Source organism: Condylostylus longicornis, unplaced genomic scaffold (assembly GCF_029603195.1).
Source record: "Condylostylus longicornis isolate FDR11 unplaced genomic scaffold, ASM2960319v2 ptg000004l, whole genome shotgun sequence".
Taxonomy (NCBI): Eukaryota; Metazoa; Arthropoda; class Insecta; order Diptera; family Dolichopodidae; genus Condylostylus; species Condylostylus longicornis.
The window spans coordinates 6325434-6347494 of NW_026577973.1; the positions used below are offsets into that span (position 1 = coordinate 6325434).

At 25.2% G+C, this 22061-nt stretch overlaps 2 protein-coding genes across 2 annotated transcripts; both read right to left on the reverse strand.

The window, feature by feature from the left end:
• Nucleotides 1-11538: 11538 nt before the first annotated feature.
• Nucleotides 11539-12882, reverse strand: LOC129611810 (omega-amidase NIT2-like). Its single transcript, XM_055525172.1, has 4 exons — nucleotides 12791-12882; nucleotides 12202-12720; nucleotides 11859-12092; nucleotides 11539-11797 (listed from the first exon to the last, which is right to left on the reverse strand). The coding sequence occupies exons 1-4, from the start codon at nucleotides 12801-12803 to the stop codon at nucleotides 11712-11714; spliced, it is 852 nt and encodes a 283-aa protein (XP_055381147.1). The 5' UTR covers nucleotides 12804-12882; the 3' UTR covers nucleotides 11539-11711.
• A 1585-nt stretch (nucleotides 12883-14467) lies between these two features.
• Nucleotides 14468-18986, reverse strand: LOC129610584 (phytanoyl-CoA dioxygenase domain-containing protein 1). Its single transcript, XM_055523193.1, has 3 exons — nucleotides 18715-18986; nucleotides 15352-15612; nucleotides 14468-15276 (listed from the first exon to the last, which is right to left on the reverse strand). The coding sequence occupies exons 1-3, from the start codon at nucleotides 18736-18738 to the stop codon at nucleotides 14629-14631; spliced, it is 933 nt and encodes a 310-aa protein (XP_055379168.1). The 5' UTR covers nucleotides 18739-18986; the 3' UTR covers nucleotides 14468-14628.
• Between the last annotated feature and the right edge of the window lie 3075 nt (nucleotides 18987-22061).

Consider the following 22061-nt stretch of genomic DNA (forward strand, 5'->3'; position numbering starts at 1 on the left):
GTGAACGTGTTAATACTTAGCACACAGTAATGTTTTTGTAAAGACAAAACAAAAAAATGTGCTTTTAATTCTTTAATAATCGCATATTTTTGGTTCTAAATGTTCAACTGGAACGTTTTCTAAAACCTAATAAAGAATCATTCTGTTTTTCCTTCTTTTTATTTAATACCAAATGTACATAATATTTTTGTTGAATTTTAATGTGTTTTACATAGTAATTTAAAAAATTCTGTTATTATTAATTTCCTTCATCAATTATAATACTCGGATTTATTTTAAAAGTTTTAGGTATTGAAGCGCAAACAGCGATCCTCCATTTTGTATGGGTAATAAAACTTGAAAACTACAACTAAAATATTACAAGCCGAATGATTTCCAGTTTTCAAAACCATTATTATTTTCCAAGAGTAACAAGATTCTAAATTACTCAAATTAAATTAGAAATTTTCTAGTACTGGGCCAATGTCTGGAAAAAAATCCAAGATCAAAACGACATTTTTGCCACCTTTTTTTAAATAATTGTATTATAAATAAGGCATTTAAGGCAACTGCAATGTTAATTTTTGTATCCTAAAATTTTGCATAATGCAATTAAAAACTTTTGCAAAGAAAAACTTAAAGCATTCTAATAGTTTTCGGTTCAACTTTACTTTTATTCAAATTCAAATTGCTGAATGGTAAAATAATTTTTTTTTGTTTTTCAATTTTCCTCTTTGTTTAACATTTTTCTTCATACCGTTATTTATTAAAAGAAAAACAAAAATATGAAGAACATAAAAAAGTGAAAGAAAAACAAGATTTTTATCATAGAGTACCGTAATTTGAATTTTCATTAAAATTTCTTTCTCTTTTTATTTTTTCCCTTTTTCCCATATTTCTTCTTTTGTTTTTTTTTTATTATAGGAAAATTCCGATCGTTCTAACATTTAATTTTTCATTAACGGTAAATAATAAATAGGGAAAAAGTTGTTCTTCTCAAATATTTGTTTTTTTCTTAATGCTTTTTATTATTTATTTGTCGATATTTTTTACAAAAATTGTACAAGATGGAAAAATATAGAGAAAAACCAAAACGAGAAATGAATAATTTAAATTTTTAATTTTCTTTATTTTTGAAAATGAAAAATATAGAAAAATTTGAAAATTTGTAAATTGCATTTTTTCAGCCTATTGTAATACTCGTGATCCTATCAATTACAATATTAGAAATATGTACATAATAAAAGTAATAATATTATTATATACTATTATGTATGACACATGTGTACATGTACATATTAATTTTATCTGTGATTATTTCAATATAGAAAATTATTTGTACATAAACGGAATTTTCTACTACAATGTTTAATTTTATTGTTATTCAATATCGTAAATGAATCCATGTAAAATTTTTTTTAGGGAATTAATTTTCTGCTTTTCAATTGGTATTAAAGAATGAAAATGGAAAATTTTTCAAATGATTAATGATATAATGATATCGATTTTATTTCTATGACTATTTCGAATAATAAGGAAATATAAAATTTATAGAATGTTGTTTTTTCATATCTTTTTGTATGTAAATAATAAAATTGTGTATAATGTAAATGTAAGCTCATAAATGTTAGGATTGTTAAATAATAATTCTGGCATTTTACGGGGTGACCATATTCTATTTTAATATCTATTTAGTATTGAGCCCATAATTCAAGGAATCTATTACAATTTAAAAAAATTAAGAAAAAAATTAAATAGGTCCTAATCTCACTCGAAGCCGCAAATGTTGTTTTGCAAGCAAACATTTTTAAGATTTCTATTAACTTGTGCGAACATTTTTCGCATTTAATATTTACCATTTTGTTGTAACATTAAAAATTATTGCAAATTACTAGCATATACACTAATGCATAATCTTGCTCAGGGTTAAGTTTTAATTAATGTATTCCATTAACCGTTTCTTGCGTATTACTCAAAAATTAATTTCTTAAAACAAATTAAGTAAAATTATTATATACAATTCTCAAAATCATTCATTTACAAATATGACAAGATTTTCAATTTTGCTCTTTAAATTTAAACTTGTATACTTAGAGTCAAATAAAATTAAAATATATAATAGTTTTTCCTAAAAAGTATAGTTTTATAATAAAGTTCTGGCATGAGAAATAAAGAGCTTATAAAATTAAGAAAATATTGTATATTATACTTCTTTGTATTTCAATAACTTGCGAGGCAAATACCGAAGTGCTATATAAAATTTTCACAAAATAAATTTTCTATATTAATGCCTTTAGCACAATCTACCTGAATAGCAGATCTTATCTCAATTTTTTTATTTTTCCATATTTTTCATATATTTTATAATATACAAGCTTAAAATAGTTATATAATCTAAACTAACATACTAATAGTTATTATAATCTTGTCCTTCTAAAAAAATATAAACAAATGGCCTACACTAATATTATAATGATATCGGCTTATAATTTATTAAATAAAACGAACTGATGCAAGAATATTTAAATCTATAACTGTTCCATATCATTACATTATACAAATAAATATTCTAAAAACACGATAAACCGAATTGACATTTTCGGACATAAACATTTATATAAATTGATTTATTTCTATATGGAATTATTTATGAGTATTTCAAAATAATATTTAATGCGGGATACATAATCTCGCAAAAAATTTAATTTATGAATATAGAGAAATTTTCGAAATTAAATTTATTAAATTTAATTAAAAATCATTCTAATTTTCAAGGTGTTAAAAGTATATTTAATATTGTAAGAAGCTACTAATAGTATATAGGTACTCATGTATCAATTAATCAAAAATACTAATTGGACTATAGGTTAAAATCTATATACAAAACAATATGACGAACATATAACCCTTAGTTTGTTGTTTAGAAGGAATCTAACTCAAAAGGAATGTACCGGTCAAAATAAGAATCTAGGTACTAAAAGTATACTTACTTTTAAAAATTCTTCCATATATCATTCGTTTATTTTAGCTCATTTAACGAATATTCAATGAACTCATATTTTTGTGTAAACCATTGATGTACCTATGTAGCATACTCGTGCTTATAAAAGGCTACAGCCTCACGAGAATAGCTAGTGATTGAGCACAGTTAGCTAGCACAGTGTAAACAGTTCAACACCTTTTCCAAGCTCCTTCTTGAGTTATGAAAATCATTTGATTTTTATTTTTTTTCTTGCCGCTCGGCACAAGTGAATTCAAGAAAATATTATACAAGTGACATAAGTTTGGTGAACTTGTTTATGAAATTATCCTTCAAATTATATATCATCAATTTTAATGATTGTCTTTTAGTTTACGAAATACTTAAGTTAAAGTCGAAATTAAAAAAAAAACATTCAAATGACATTTCGTTTGACACGTCATTTGCTCATGGAACATTGTTTTATAGTTCATTTATTATTCACGTAAAAATATTTTTCAAGTCAAAATAAAAAAAATCTGATGAGATCAGCATATAACCGACCGTAATGTGTATTGTCTAGTTAAGTAAAAGTGTTACAGAATATTATAAAAATGTCTGTTAAATACTTCTTTCCAATTTTTAAGGCATTAGTAAGCTTATATTCTACATACCTACAAAAATGTAAATTTGGCTCTTAGTAGAGTTTCGCTTTGTGCTACCCGAATTCCCTGAAATGCTCGCCGGTTAGTTTCGGTAACAACCAGAACTCATATATCAAATTTCAAGTAATTCCATCAATTTTTTCCATTCACAATACGGTCGGTAAAAATAAATATATCAAATCCACGTGTCTATTGTAAATAAGTTGCAGAAAGCGAACGCCAGCAGCATAACTTGGATAATAACAAAATTATCAGCAATTCAATTTAATTAGAAAACAAAAGTCTAGACAAATAAGCTAAAAGATTTCCTTCTTTAGATTTAAAAATGAATGAGCATAACAATTTAATTAAAATTGAACATTTCATTGATTCCGTAATTGGATAGCGTCTAACAATTAATTTAAAAAATATTTTGTTACAACAAATTTAAGAGAACGTCTTATTTCTCGCAATTCTCTCGTGATTTTGCTTATTATAAATTTAATTCAATGACTACCCATTGAAATCACTTTCTAACAGAAAAATTTTAAAATAAATCACGTTAAAAATTGAAAGTTATTCATCTTCAATTTTAGCTTTTGTATAATCCAATTAAACTTTTTTATATTGTAGGTACTCTTGAAAAATAAACATACTTTAGTTTGTACTTAGATCTATATGAAATGAATCTATATATCTTACGTGGATATATAGATTATGGAAATGTACATAAATTGTGCTGGCTTTATATACAATGTGTTTGTCATAGTTATAAGAAATGTTTCTACATTAGAATATAGTATAAAAACAACATAATGTTTTACATAAACACATACATATATGTATACATAAATTTGCTACTCGTATAATTGTGAAAAACTACTAGAATTTCAAAAGATGCATGTTCAAAAAAAAAATTATTGGAGTAATTCTCTAGGCAAAATTTTAAGTCAAAAATAGGATAAAACTAGGTCAAATTGAAAGAAGTGAAAAGATCAAAAAATTAAAAATCATTTTCCGCTCATGTTTTAGCTTGAACAATACTTTAAAAATATTTCGAATATTAAGCAAGATGGTAAGAACTTTTTAAGCGAAAAACGTTAAAAAGTTCATTGCAATTTCTTAAAATTTTAGATGTAATAGAAGAACTTAAAATATAACAAGATGAAACACCTGCATTATGATTAAAGGCATAATACCAAGAATTGGATAAAATTTTTTTTTGAGACTAATCAAATCTTAACAGTATATCTAAGATATGGGAATTTTTGAAGAAATTTACAAAATATTTCTCAATTTCCTTGAAATTCCTGTTTGTACCTTGGAAACCTATAAGATTTAATACTTAGGTTCAAACAAAAATTGTATGCATTTTTAATGTCTTAAATGATGGCAGGGCACTTATAAATCAATCACGCTGTATAATTCTTTTACAAATAAGCTTAACTTTACATTAAATAGCATCTACCACTTATCTCAAAATTTCTGGGCCTAAAATCTGTGCGACTGAAAGATAATTTCAAAGACAGAAAGCAAGGTACAAAGCGCTCAAGTTAAGCTAATCATATTACCAAATTAGGTGAAAAACTATCCATATTACCAACCATTTTAAAAATTTTATAAAGATTTTGTTCCTTTCTCCCTCCTGTCGTATAGAATAAGCTAATAAGATTTTTTTTCTTCTTTTTTTTTGTTGTTTTATATTTTTATATATTGAATTTCAATATAATTTTTACTTTTGCATATAAATTTGCCAAAATCAATAAAAATCAACACGTTCTGCACTAAATTTAAATAAAAATAAATGTAAAAAATTATTATAGTTAAAAACAGTAACTATAGGTTAATTACCGTGATCAATTATACATTCCGAAATTATTATGATCTAGACTTCAAGAGTTTTTAAGTTGAAATTAAACTTAAATTTGAAATAACAAGTGCCAGCCAATGTCATGCAACATTATTTGAAATCAATTTGCCTTGTTCAGCAGCAGAACTAATGTAGATTTCTAAATTAGTTTGAGCAAATAAGAAATTATATTGAGTTTAGATCAATTTTGAGTTAAGAACTTATTATATGTGCTCTTAAAACTTACTTTTAAGTCAAATAACTCAGATATATTTTTAAATACGGTTCAGGAGTTAAATGGTTAAACAAAGTTTAAGCATTAAAAAAATAGTTTATGTCAAAGGTGAATTGAATTCAAAACCATATTAGAGCATTTGGGAATTTAAAGAGGAAAATATTTTGTTCATATAGAAAAATGTTTTTTCAACGTCCTTCCACTTCCGAGGGTGTATATAGCCGCTAAATATTATGAAGTAATGATTGTCATTATAAAGAATAATTGAAATGAATTTAAAATTAAGTTTTGTAAAAGTGATATTTAATCAGCATTTTGCTTCTATTTCATTAATATCAAGAAATAAATCAATTAGCGAAAATATTTCTTTAAACTCATATAATTTTCATTCATACATTCAGAACGGATAATCACATATACAATATTATTTTAATAATAATATAGATTCATAAACATAAAGGAATAAAATTCCTTCCAAATCCGTATCAAACCATAAATTCCGTATCCCAATAAATATACATAAAATTCTGGAAACTTAATGAAAAAAAATATAAAAATACTAAAATGGTCAGAACAAAAGGGACTTATTTTGCATCATTGATATAATCTACAAGAAAAATATTTAACGTAAATACATCTGCATAAGCTACCAGATCAAAATTTATGGGCGGGTAAAGGAAATATACAAAAAAAAAGAAAAAAAAACATAATTCAAATTATTATATGCGAAAAATAAGACTTCCATTCGATATCCATAATACTTTTTTTTATATAAAAAATTGATTCCAGTATAGTATTCAACCACTACATTGAAACTGACATAGAGTGATACATAAGGGGGCATACATAAAGATGGTATTTTTTAATATTGTGTCACAGTTTAATCAATATATTATATTTAAAATTTACACTGATATTAAAATTTATAACATGAAACGACGGATGAATCCAAAAGTAATTTTACCAAATCATTATGACAAATTAAAATTTATTTTTATCTTTATTGTCCATAAACGTCCAATGATTAAGATCAAAATTTATATTGTTGCATATGTAAAACATAAAATTTATTATAAAATTTATTTAAAAGGAAACCGAAAACTTAGTATCTTGCAATCATAATGAAATTTCTAATATACCTTTATAATCACTTTCGTAGTTGTCTTCTATATGTATGTTTATTAGATCAATGAGCCCGAAAATTTGTAAACACTTATGCACCAAAAACGAATGTGTCCGACGATAGATAGATTTGTTTAAGGGAAAAAATATTTCAAAATCGATGAACGAATACTAGCGCAAATATTTTACTTTTTTTGTGTTCTACGTTTCATGATAACTAAAAACACGCCGTGTTAAAATCTGATTACACATAAATTTCATTAGTAGTATATAATGAAGTTCTTAGTGTAAACAGCGGTTTCGAAAGAAATTGGCATTGCAATAAAAGATTGCAGTTAAGGTTGCTTCTTATATTTAAGAAGAAAATTTAATAAAATTTTCAATTCATTACAAACACAGCTTCTTGAAATCATGAAAAAATCTGGAATTCTCATTTCATTACAAACTCGGCTTTTTGAACTCTAGACCTGATTTAGGTGAAATAATTCTAATTTTGGGTGGTTTTGCCCAAATTTTTTTCTAATAAGCTTATATAATATCATTTACAGCATTTCATAGTTGCTCACAGCACTTCTATTAACACAATTTAAGCACTTATTCACAGCACTTTTATCCGACACAATGGAAGACTATTATAATAGTCAGTGGTGTAACGATTAAATTATTAACTTATTCTAATGATGAAATCCATTTAAATTAGAAAGTTTTTTATCAATATTTCAGAGTCCGAATCCGTTCCTATATACATATAAAAATATTTTTCACAATTCCTCCTTAAGCATCATTAATAGATTTTGAAACACTGTAAATTATAACGTTCTATTGTTTTGCAATTACCTATTAAAAATAAAATTACATAAAAATATTATAACAGTAAAACGATTATCTATTAAAAAAAAGCGAGATGATTGACTGATAATTAAGCATTGAATAGCAATTAAAATAACGGTTGAGAAAAAAAAATGAGAGAAAATATTAAAAGCAAAATAAAAAAAGAAAAAAAAAACACTTATCTGAGATTAAAAATTTTTAACATTTTTAAATAGTTCGGATGCGGCATTACGGTACTATAAAAATAATTTCAATTATTATCCTTCTTCTATCCCAATTTCTTTTCTTTTTTTCTCATTCTAAAATAAACTCAAATGGTTACTTATTTATTGATCTTCATCTTCTATTTTTATGCAAAAAGTATATACAAGTAATTATGATTTTCCATCATATAGGTACCGCCACTTAAAAGAAGATCTCCATTGCAATTTTTATTATAATAGATTGGTATACTTTTAATTTATCAGACTATAACTGCTAATGTACAATTCTATAAAAATAATAAGTAATAAAAGAACATTAATAAAAAATGATTTATTACAGCTATAATAGCCTAAATCTAATCGGATTATTTTATTATAGTATGTGATTAAGTTTTTTATAAGAATTCAGAAATTGTATAGAATGCATTCTAGAACAGTTCTATAAAATGATCTGAAGAATTCTTAACTATTGTCAATCAGTATTTGTTGTTTTTGTTATTTTATTTTTGGAGGGGGATTTAATGGCCTTCGCAATTTATAATTGGTTGCTTCTCACTTGAAAGTAATATTTAGTCATGCATTTATTATTCTGCTATAATATGCTTCTTATGACAATAAAATAGCAGTAATTTTGTAATGACAACACGTAATTAGTGCAATCATGAAGATAAAAATTATTGATGATTTTTATTTTCTACAAAATTTTATTAAGTTTCATTTTTCGTATAATCATTGTATTTCAACCATTTTTTTTTTCCAAAAGTCTTTTTCTAGAGGTATAGATTCAAAATATTCATTTTTCTCTTTCTTCGAAATATTCATTTTAGAGTCGAAATATTAATTTTAGAAACGAAACTCTCTTTCAAAGAGTTTCGTTTCGATTCTAAATTCAATAAAATTTTACAAGAATGTGAATTTTTTTTTATTATACCTTAAAAACTGATTTTCAGCATAATGGACCCACATTCTTATTATTGTTCTTCTAAGTATACATATAACAATATTTTTTAAGCACTTTTAGTTAACTAATCTAATAATTTAAAAAGTCGCATTTGAAATGATTAGGTTAGGTAAGACGACATACAGAGTTTTTTATAAAAAGAATTTGTTTTTGAAATGAATTCAATATTAACACGTAGAGTCCACTCCATAATGTGTCACAGTTGAGCAAATTCAAATATAAATAAAAATTTTCTGCTAAAGAACACATTTTCTGGGATAAAAATTTTTTTTTGTGTATAATTCTAGCTTTTTATCTAAAATGGCTACAGAACTTTTGTAAAAAGACAAATGAATGGACAGAAACGTTAAAATTAGAGAATCATTAGTGAATTAGAGAATCTTAATTACGCAAAAGCACAGTTTTTAAACGTTAAAATTTATTTTAGCTCAATATCGGAAATATTATTTCAATTTCCGATATCATAAAATCAATAAAATTCAATATTTTCGTATATTAAATTTTACCTTGTATTATACAAAATTCTTAGCAAAAAGCTCTTTTTTTTTAAATTGAAATATTTTCCCATTTTTCTTTTCTTTTTAATTTATTCATAACATTCTTTGCATGTAACGTAAGTAAAGTATAAATATTAGGTATTTTATGTAGGTAGATTTGTACAAAGTTATTTAACTATTAAATCTTATGACTATTGGTTTATATATACGACATTAATCTCGTTATTTCGATATTATAGTGTATTCCAGATCTACATAATGGTAGTAATTGTAAACAATAAAAATAATAATAAAATTTTAAAACTAACAACAAAAAAAATAAATCCTTCATATTTGCTCGTTTCACTCATACTTTGAAACTAATCTAACTCAGCTGGCGATAATATCAATGTCCTTTTTCTCTCCCAATATTAACTATGCTATATGAAGAAAACACACAATTAAACATGTTGGTTGTACACAGATTTACATAATTTTTTCCTTTTTCTTATTTACAGGAGGAGGAGGAAGTGGGTGAGTAAAAAGGCAATAATAGAAATTTCTGTGTTCTCATCAGATTTACTGTAAAATTTAGAGTTTATAAAATTAAAATTGCGACAAATTGTGGAACACCTGACTTTTATTTGGTTATAGTTTTTCTAGCAAATTTATTATATTTTAGCGTAAAGTCTAAGCTTTATTAGATAATTTCTGTCTAATATATAAACAATCGTTAGACTTAATCTTACATTTACAGCCTAATCGTGTATCTCGCTTTTTCTTTTCACTTTTTAAAATAGTACTTTAGAGTCAATAGTGTCCATTATATAGAATATTATAGAATTTTTTATTTGTTTATTAATATTACTGAAATTAAAAGATATATTATGTAAAATAATTTATAATACATTTCTAATATTATATAAGTGTACAATATATTTGTAATATACAACAAAGATCAAAGAAAAATTATCAAAAAATTTACTGTATAGATATAGTTAGATAAAGTCCCGCTTGAACACGTGAAAATATGCTGCTCTGCTCTTATAAACAATTGATTACAATATTAAAATAATTTTCATTCTTATACTAAATTTTATTCTTATTTAGAATGAGACAAAAAAATATTGAAAGAGGCATTAAAATAGCGGTCGAATACAAGGGTTAATTGCATGAGTTTGGATAAACAATTATAAGTTTTGATAGCATACAGATGGAAAAAATTTTCTTCCAACGAATAAACTATTTTATTAATAATACAAGCTGCTAAAATTTCAGACCCCTTTAACTTACGGTCTAGAAAAAAACGATATCAAATTGTAAAAAAATGTATTAAAAGTTTTTGACAAAAAACGGGTTAAAATATTTTTTGTGGTTCAAATTCAATAAAAAATCTAATAAGTGGCATTTTTATGGCTTTGGGTGCCTATTATTTTATAGAGGGGAACAGATATGAAATTGTCTTCTACAGATATAAGTTTCTGTAAAATCTACATTATATATTTAAACTGTTCCACGGACAAACATAGTGAAACTAAGAAACAGTTTTTTCCAAAAATTTTTTGGAAAAGTCAAAAAATAAAGCATATTATAATTATTTACCTACATATTATTGCAGCCTTAAAATTGTACGAAATAATGTATGTACATGATTGTGTAAAACTTGATATCAAACTGAATACAGCGACATCTATTAGTAATTAGGTAGAAAAAAAATCATAAAACTTCACTTTTATATTTTTGAATTCTCTCTTAGCAATTTCAACAACCTTTTGTAGTTTCATTTACAACTATTTCTTATACATATTTTTTTATACCAATAAATAGTTTGCTTTTTCATCGCGCCTTTTCGTCATGCAATCAAGAACTATGTAGACTCTGATTTGTGAGTGAATTTAGTTTGTACACAAACCTTTTTTTTCTCAACATATCTCAAAAAAAAAAAATAAAAAAGCTTATTGTGAATATGATTTTTTTTTTTGAAATTGAAGTAAAATAAAAAATTATTTTATACATATGACGTGCCATATATAAGAACTAGCCCCATTAAGTTGGCATAAAAATATAAATGTGGATTCCAATTCACGCTTTATACAAAATGGATTTGTACGATGCTATTATGCGCATAACATATATTTTTAGATCTTCAAGGAGCAGTCGGGTTCTTTTAAATTCTCAAGAAGCAGTTTGAAAATTTAGTAATGTAATATAGTATAGATAAGACTCTACATTCGCACCAATATACGATATCTCAATCGAAATATGGAGAACACATAAAAAACTCTTTAATTTCGTTTGTTATTTTATTCTATTAATCAAAAAAATTACAAAAACATTTGAAATGAGTGTGTCTTTCTATGTTTACATTATAATGTATAAATGGATATAAAAAAACTTTATTCTTTCAAAGTGATGTTAATAATTGTGACTTTGGATATTTCTGTAAAAAAATTTACATTTTAAGTGTATTATACAAATCGGTTCTTCTTTCTGGAAAAATTGGTATTTGTCTTCGTACTTCTTGAACTTTTTTGAAATCTTAAAAAGAAATCAATAAATATGAAAGTGGCATTGAATAAATTAAGTACAACGTTCTTACCAATATCAACAACTAAAACTTCTTCTTTCTCAGATGCTTCGCAGACTACATTAGCCCAAGGATCAACTAACATTGTATGACCATATGCAACATATTCCGTTGTAGGATTTCTAGCAACTGATACTTGGCAAACATAAAGTTGATTATCAGTTGCTCTACCTCTTTGCAGCAACTCCCAATGCATTGGACCCTGACAGGTACAAAATGCTGAAGGATATACTAACATTTCACAGCCTATTAAAACGTTAAACAATAATTACAATTATTATAACTAAGATATTAGACAAAGTAAAAGTTATTACCACCATAGTAACATTTATTACCAATTCTATGGAAAGTTTACCTTCGTTTCTATAAATACGTGCCAATTCATCAAAACGTATATCATGACAAATACCTATGCCAAATTTTTTATTTTTAATCATAACTGTTGTAAATGAATTTCCTGGTGTTAAAGCGATTGCTTCATTAAATTTTGATCCTCCAAAATATTGTTTGTCAATTTCAACATGAAACAAATGAATTTTTCGATGTTTTGCAATTAATTCGCCAGTGGGTGACCATACTGTACATGTGTTGTATAACTTTCCATTAAAATCTTTTTCAATAACACTGCCACCAATAATATAAATTTTTAATTCTTTTGCAATTTTAGATAAAGCTTGGCATGCTTCTCCGTTTGGAACAGATTCTGCATGTGATGCAAAATCATTAACATTATATGATCCAGTGAAGCATTCTGGTAAAATGACTAGTTCAACTTGATTTTTTGCTACTACATCACTAATAAAACGAATCGCTTTCTTGATATTTTCTTGTTTATTCTCTAGTACACTTAATTGTAATAATGCAGTTTTGATTGCTTTCGTTAAAAAATTAAATTAAAATTACTTGAAGTAATATTTTTAAACATCTTTTAAAATTATACTTACTATCAGATGACATGTTTGTTTTAAAAAAATTGTAAGCTGGAAAAAGCTCTTCCTTCTTTACAAATGTAAACCAAATGAATTACTGCATGAACTTATTTGAAAATTCTATTTATATACAATATTATTATCTGTAACATTATATACAAATAATTTTATTTCATTTAAGAGACATCAAAATAACATATAGGTACATATTTACATTATAATATGTATGTTATTACTTTTGTTACATAGGTACATACATAACTAGATTTAAAATCACAAATTGGTAGATAACAGCTACCATAAAAGAAATTAACGATAGTTCATATGCACATTGTGTATGTATCAATAATAATAGGCTAAAAAAACTGGTTCAAACCAATGGTTTGTAAGGTAGCACTTTTCCCTTCAACAGTTGAAATTAGAATCTAGCTATCTATAGAATAATATAAATAACGTAAGAGCTAGATTGCTTTTATATAAAAAGCAATCTAGCTCTTACGTTATTTAAGTTAAATCCATTCTTATAAGATAGATAAAAATTTTCTTATACGGAAATGAGTTTTAGCTAAAGATCTAGGTGTATACGAGTATAAAATTTCAACTCTCTATCTTTAAGGGTGTAATAGTTTTGTAAACGAGTCCACAGATAGTCGGACAGAATGAATATAATAAGAACTTCTTTTTAAATTTCTTTTGAAAAAGTGCTATTAAAATGGAAAAATATCTCAACTCGACTGATAATTTCATGACAGTAAACAACATTATTGAACATCTAGAGAAATATTTCGTATTGGATGAATGTTGCTACTGAGAAAATGCAATTTAATATTAAGCTGAAAGTTATTTTTTGTTTTGCTTCAATTGAGTACCCATATGATACTTAAAACGAAAAAATAATATAAATGCTTCTATACGGGTTAGACTTTCAGTTTGAAAAACCGAATATACTGCTCTGTAACATTACATAAATTGAGATATTATAAATTAATCAATAGCCTGTGACACTAACTAAAATATTCCACTTTCATTTACGATGAAATGTTTGAATTTAGAACACATTTGCTTTTGTTATACTCATTCCAATTTCACACTCATTAGTTTCTTCAAAATTTAGTTTCTTCGTTCACTTAAACACCAAATGATCGTTTGTGAAAAGTTTTGTAGACAAGTTGTGTGAGTTGTCAACGGTTGATAGTAAGCTTTAATAATCTCATTTAATTAATTTATTAGATGGCAAACCTAAGCGATTAATATTAAAATATTCTGCAATGGGGGACTAATATTTTTCAATTTTTTTAGTTATATATACTTTAAGGTCGAAATTGTAATAATACTATGTATTAATGCAGAATTCAGCTTACAAATGGCAATTGCTGAATTTTGTATCGATACGGTATTTTTAAAATTTTTGATGTCAGGGATAATTAGACTTTAATAACCATTAAATTGTGATGCAATAAGTTTGACCAGTCTCTTAAAATATTGTTTCACCATTCGTTTCAATTATTTACATGCATATTTATATTTACACATATGTATATTTCTTATTATTATTATGAATACTGATCAAAATGAATGTATAGCTATGTACACATTTGATAATAAGAAAATCACTGAGCATAACCATTTTCAATATTTATAAAGTCTTATCTCTGAAAGTGTAGCTGGTCAAAATAAATTGAAACAACGATATACCAAAAAAAATTTTTAGTCTTATTTTCTTATCAAAAGTTGTTTTAATATTTTAATATTCACAATTTTAAAATATATTTAGGTACATAAAAAAATGTCTTATACAATTTGACGTAAGGTTTTCTATTATATCTCGCTATAATATTTGTAAAAAGTCTCATCTATTTTTTTCCCTCATACAACACTGGGAATGGTTTATCATCCAATGGTTGCAACCAATTTTGTTCCGACCATTTTGTATTATCAGTTTCAACAACATGGAAAGTATAAGCATGTCTACTCTCTTTTGATCGATTGTGGTCACTTCTGTGCACTACTTGACCATGGATGATAATGCATGACCCTTCATGAAAAAATAAGTTTATTTGTGATTTTCGTAAAATATACTTTTTATCAAAATTTTGTAATTTACCTTTTTTCACTGGTACTTTAGTAAATGTTGATTCTTGATAATACGGTGCTGGCTTATCATAAATCAAAAGTTCTTTTGCATTTTTATCTGGATTCCGGATGTATCTACGATGAATTCCACTTTTATGTGATCCCCTTACAAATTGTAAACATCCATTTTGTATGGTAGCATCATCTAAAGCTATCCAAAACCCAATGGCAGTATTTGGTTCAGTAAATAAATATGTCGCATCTTGATGCGGTGTTACTTCACCACCAATTCCTGGATTCTTATAAATGTACATACTTTGTGGTATAACTGGTCGTCTATAACCTAATTGCCAACAAAATTCCTTAACACGTTCACTAAAAGTGATATTCTTGAAAACTTCAATATCATTATGCAAGGAATGTCCGACCTTAAAATATGATGAATATTTTTTATTGTCATGCAAATATATTATGTTAATAATTAATATTCTTAACTTTTTTACCTTGTTAAGAGCAACAGATGGATCAACTTTCACTTCACCATTTTCATCTACGGCACCTTCTTCGAAAAAGTAACGAATTTTATCACCTGACTCAAGAAAATATTTATCACGACTTTGAAAATCAGCCTGTTTAGTTGTACTAAAAACTTTTCGGTCTTCTTTTGGTGCATCTAAACATAATTGTTTCCCAGCTTCATAAAGTTCTTGAATTTCTTCTGGCGTTAAAAAATCTTCAATTATGAAGTAACCATTTTCCTCCAACTATATTTTAAATAAATGAATTAAATTAATTGATAACAAAATGTGATTAGCTAGATTTTGTAACAATGATAAAGAGCTACTAATATAATGTTAAACATTTTTGGTTTTTAAGAAAAATTTTGTAGGTTAATCTAAAATTGAGTGGGTACCTAATCATTTAAACCTTTAATAATGCATGAAAAATAAATACTTATATATAACATTATGTATCTAAATGTTCATAGGGAAATTTGAAAAAATTAAAGAGATTATACTCTATAAAATTTCTTATTACATTTTATATTTGCTTTTTTTACTTTATGTTTTTATTAGGTCTTTATAACGAATATATGTTCGAAGGGTATACTAAATTTGCCTTACCGTTTGTAACGCTAAGAAATAGTGGTCTGATATATAGACTCAAGCATATGTTTTTGATCAGTGCCGAATTCTGGGAGTATTTAGCTTTGTCTGCCCATCAGTCTGCCCGTTCGTCCGTCCCAAAGATCATTCATAAACTAATTGAGCTAAGTTCACCAAATTTTCATAAAAGATTAATTATAGTAAATGCCAGAATCCTATTTAAATTAGATATGATCGAGATATTATTTCGAGTAGCAACCATACAACTTCAAAATTTATTGGGCTATATCTCGGAAATTATAAAGGCTATAGTATTATGAAATTTCCTGTAACCGAACATATCATTAGGATCATTGCGTTTGCTAAATGTTATTGAAATTGTTTGGCTTCTTCTGGTAGCTGCCATACAACTTGAACACTGTTCAACCTATATAACTGAAATTTTGGAAAATAAAATAATATGCCATACAACAGTAGTTTGGCCATATCTTAGAAAATATTGAAATCACAGTACTGAATTTTTGCATAAATTAATACGGTAATACGGCAACTTAAAATCATAGTCTGCCCCATAATAAGCTCTTCGATATTTACTCGCACATAAAATAACAAATTCGTACGGATATCACAGAGTTGACATGGTCAACTCTATTTTTTTTCGCTTTTATTTAAATTTGTTTCTATTATTTTAGGAATAAAATCTTTCGACCTTATGGCATTTGTGTTACATATTTTGGCATCTTTAATTGCTAATAAATATATCGACACAATTCGAAAATTTCACCTTATAATAAATTTATAAATATTATCGTTGTAATAATTTAGAAAAAAGAAATTGCCTTTACAATTAAAAATAATTTTTAAAGCTTGAAATGTAATTTTCAAGAGCAAAAAAAAAACAAATATGATTTCTTTTAATATTTTGACGTCAAATATTTTTGTTATGTTCATATCAATCTTTGTTATATTTTCCATCTCCTAGTTCAAGCAATAACAAAATAAATAATGTGCTTATAAATTTCATGCCGAAATTAGAAATGAATTTTATTAAGTTTTTTTTCGTTTTTTTAGATAATAAGTTTATAACATAAAACGTAATGAATAGAAGAACATTAGAATTTTCTAATTTCCTGCCTTTTCAATTTCTAGAATATAAAATTCAAATATTTTTACATTCCTACTTATAACATTAAACACTTGTGTCAACCTGCGTCGTTTAAATTTTAAAAATATACAAATATTCGTTTATACATACACATTTTTGTACAATATAAACCAATAGAATTACACATGATATTTATTATAAATATTATTCATAAATAAAATCTCGAAAAAACTTATTATTTTTATTCTAAATTTTATAAAATATAAAAAAATATAATGAATAATGCAATTTAAAAATAGGAAATGTTGCAATTCATATTTTCTAAATTTTCAAAAATTTCTTTTCTATAAATTCACTATCCATATTTCGATCATTTTATTTCTAGAAGAAGTAGAATAAGGAATATATATATATGTTATATACATGATAATGTATGTCATATGCGCAAAATTACTAAAACGTTTCACGAAGAAAATGAGTACATTTTTCAATAACATATAATTTCCTGTCCACCTACATTTATAATATTCATAAATTTGATAATGACGTTTTTGTGGATGCTATGTTATAGAGACCGTACGCAGAATTTGATTTAAGTGAAATCAAACCGCAATTCTGAAATAGAATAGCTTTTCAGAAAGTTGTGATAACTTTTTTCCACTATATCATGCATATTTATACTTATTATGTATGTTTGTATACATTAATGGTCTGTGTACCTAAGTTTTGTAAGTTAGCACATTTCATATGTGTACATATACAATATACATATAATTTTAATTATTTACATACAACATCGTTTTTAAAAAATGAAATAAAGCGAAACTAATACGCTTTTCAATATTTCATAAAAACTATTTGACTTCGTTTGTCAATATTAATTAAGAAAATTTGAAGTAAGTTTAAGCAATAATTGTATGAATGAAATACGAGTACTTCTGACGAAAAATGTTGGATAAGCGTTATGAATTGAGTTTTAAACAGCTTTCAATATACCTTTTGTACTGGAATGTCATTTGAATATATGATTTCACATGGAAGCTGCATGTATCTAAAGTGCTAAAAGTATTAAGAGATTCTTGAAAATGCCATGTGCCATATCAAGTTTTATGCATAAATGAAAGTCCCAAAAAACTAAGTTTTCAAAATTTTTTCAATAATGAAAATATTTTTATTATTTTTTTTCCAACTGGTTGTTTTATGTGTGTACACTATGCAGGCAAAATAATTTTGGATGATCAGGTGTTTCATTCAATATTTCAATAATAATATAAAAACCTACATCTATAGCAAAATATTTCACTTTTTATTAGAGAAAAAAATAAATTTTTTCTGTAACATCACCTACTTCCCCCACGTTTTTAAATAATGTTTGAATTTTTTAAAATGATAAAGATAGAATATAAATGAATAATCTAATTTGCTAATATTATACTTAATAATATAGGTGATTTATTCAAATTTAAAAATAAATATGCGAAAAAACAATATAGCGAAAAACAAAATACGATAATAAGAATACTAAAAAAATTGGTAGGAAATGAGCCAAATTGCATTGCAATTCAATTGACTTAATTGATTAATTTTAAAATAGTTCGCAAAAAAAAACTGCATTCCTTAGTAAAAATTAAAAATATACTAAATTTTCATCTTACCTCCTCTACGATTGAATTTCTCATCTTGATGTTTTCTTATTTTATATAATAATAATTACTTTAAATATTTTAAATTAGAAAAATAATTGTTTTTTTTTTTTTAGTTTTTGTACTTTATTAGAGTTGAAATTTTAAATACCATCTAATATAAAATTTCTAAACTAAGTAACAAAAACGGACAATCTATATTAAATATTCGCACCAAAATTTGATAAATATGTAATTTTTCGTATCCGCTCCTCAAAACGTGCACTTACAATCAGAAATTTAAATTTCAACTAAATTTAAAGTTTTTAAAATGTAAATATTATTAGAATTTTTATTTTATTTATATTTTCTCTCAATTCTCAGCTAGTGAATGCAAATAGAAAAACAAAAACATAAGGAACGTATACGTATGATATGAATGTGTTATTCATGAAACGTATGATTTGATACACTCATTCAATTACTCATTCTGAATTTAAGAAAAACTAAAAATAAAATTTCTCAGTTTAAAAATTTAATTTAATAATAAGAAAACAAAAAAATTTTAAAATACTCATGAAAAAAAAAATTGAGTGTTTAAATTTTTAACCTCGATAACAATAAATAAATAATATTGATAAGAAAAATTTGAGCATATAAAAGGAAAAGAAACTATAAGTGAGACGACAAAGAGAAAACAAAGAAAGTCTCTACAATTTTATAATAAAACTGGTGTTACCATACTTTTAAATTAATTCAATCGAGGGAGGAATTGTGATCGCATCGAATTCAATATGGCGAGTTTTGAAAGGAAATACGTTTCTTCATGTAAAAAAAACATAATTAAGTTATTTTTAGGGAGAAAGCTACTATGTCTTTCGTACTTAATTTTGATATTAAATACTTAATTTACCTAACTTTATATACATTTAAATTGGCCTAACAATATGTAAAATGATAATTACTCGTTTACTGAACGTACCCTGTACACCAACTTTGTCAAAACAACAACGTTTTTTAACGTACCCCAACCTTGTCAGAAATTGACTCGAATCGATTCTCAGTAGTAAATATTACATGCTTATTACGTATCAGCCGACTTTAAAATTGTTAAATTGTGTGACACTCTCGTTGAGTTGCAAACTCATTTAGATTCGAACCAATAATATTTGAAAAATATATGGTATCTGTCGTTCAGTTTATAATTATGTTTTGGATTTGCAGTGATATTTTATTTTGTGCTTTTCATTTATAGTTGATTAAAATATAATGTAAATATGTATGCACACTATAAACTTGATTGTTTATATACAGTGCTTGAATAATATTTGCAATAAATTCGCTGTCTTTTATTAATGGAAAATAATAATAATTTTAAATTTCAGAAAAACTTTTTAGCTTTGTCTATAAAATTTTAATAATTAGGACAAAGCTATACCAAGAAGCTGGATCTTACCTTGTTCCATTTTTTTTCATAAAAAATGCCAAATGTCAAATGAAATGTCAAATGTCACAATATGAAAAATTTAATTGCTGTTTTTCTGTAGATATTTTTCTCAACAGCACGAAATATCGATTTTTTTTATATGATTAATACATTTCATATGTAAAATCAAAATTAGTAAATCTAATACTTGAAACAAACACAATAAACTAATTAGACAAAAAAAAAATAAATTATTGTTCTTCCACAAAAACATCTCATTATTTGAGTAACGAAATTAATTATACTTTTTATTTCTTTATGGAAACCACGTATTGTTTTATAACAAAAAATTTTAATAAGTTTCAATTCGTGTAATTATAAATACGAATGAATGACACCTGTTTTATACCTACCATTATACGTTTATCAATATCAACTTTGAAATAGTGAAAGTGAATGGTTCTTCCACTTACGCATGCAAATATTTTTTCGCACAAATATATTATACTTGCAGTACCTTTTAAATTTTTTATGTCATCATTATTATTATTATTACAAGCGTGATCAGACATTTTATTTTAATTTGCAATTTATTAATTCTAATATAGAATTTTTTAGTTTATTATTCTAATATAGCATAGAATTTCATTAGCACTGCCAAAATTTGAGAAGAAAAACGATGTCCAAAATGGTGGTCTAAAAGAAAACGATATACAAAATTTGGAAAAAAATTTATTTTGGATAAGGATCATATGTACGTATATGAAATTTCACCGTTCTATCTTCAAGAATGTAGAAGCAGACAGTATGAAACTAATAAGCACTTTTTTTCTAATTTATTTTGGAAAAGTGCTAAAAAAATAAAGTTAATAAAATAGTGTTTAAAGTAGTACTTTTCCCTTAAACAAGCTTTAAAAAAGAATCTAGTACATGATATAAATTAATCTTATTCCTATACTTGAAAATAATGCATATCGAATTATTGCATACATTTTGCATGGCCAAAAGAAAAAAATTGAAGTAAGCATAAACATAATAGCATAATTCGACGTTTAAATAAGTTATTTAGAGTAGGTAATTATGTTCTTTGGTGGAATGGCTTTTTGCGTTAGCTTTTTGATTATATTGAAATTTGAAAAAGGTTGAAGTTTCCAAAATATATGGAACTGAAAACTCAAATTTTACAAATTTCGTGAAATGATAACTTTAAGGGGAATGGATCTGGAAAATTAAATTTCGGCTAACGACATACAGGACAAACAAGACATACAGACAAACAAAATTTAAAATGAGCCCCTAGTGAAAATCTTGTTTCAAATAATAAGTTTCAAAAAAATCTTTAGTACCAACACATAAACTCCTTCATAGTTTGCAACGTGGTCAGTATAAATCAGAAAACTTGCGCAGTTGGATGCATATTTAATTCATCAGATAAGTACAATCATGTTATTGTTGTGAACTTTGCATTCTTTGTTGTTGTTGTTTTTTTTCTTTTAGGAAATTATCTTTGCCTGTGACGTCACGACGGAACACTTTAATTACTTTACCTAAAACAAATAAGCATATAGACTTTTTGAACTTAAATGTTCTACTAAAACATGTACAGTGTGCTGTGTTAGTTGGAACCTAAATAATTTTATTTTTCTGTTTTATAAAATACATTAACATTTATAAATACGCAATTTGGAGTGATGAAAAAATATAATCAATTTTTTTCCTTTGGCAATAAAATTCATACATTTAGTGAGGACGTAAAAATAAAACAGATTCAGACGCGTAGAAACTTTTTAAGCTTTTAATTTTTACTTAGATTTGATTTTTACTTAAAAATGTAAATATTTAGACTTTTTTAGCTTTAGATTTCACTATGTATTACTATTTTGTTTTAGTAAAACTTTTTGATCGTAAATTAATCTTAGTAAACAAAATAACCTGTTTCACTAACAGAAACAAT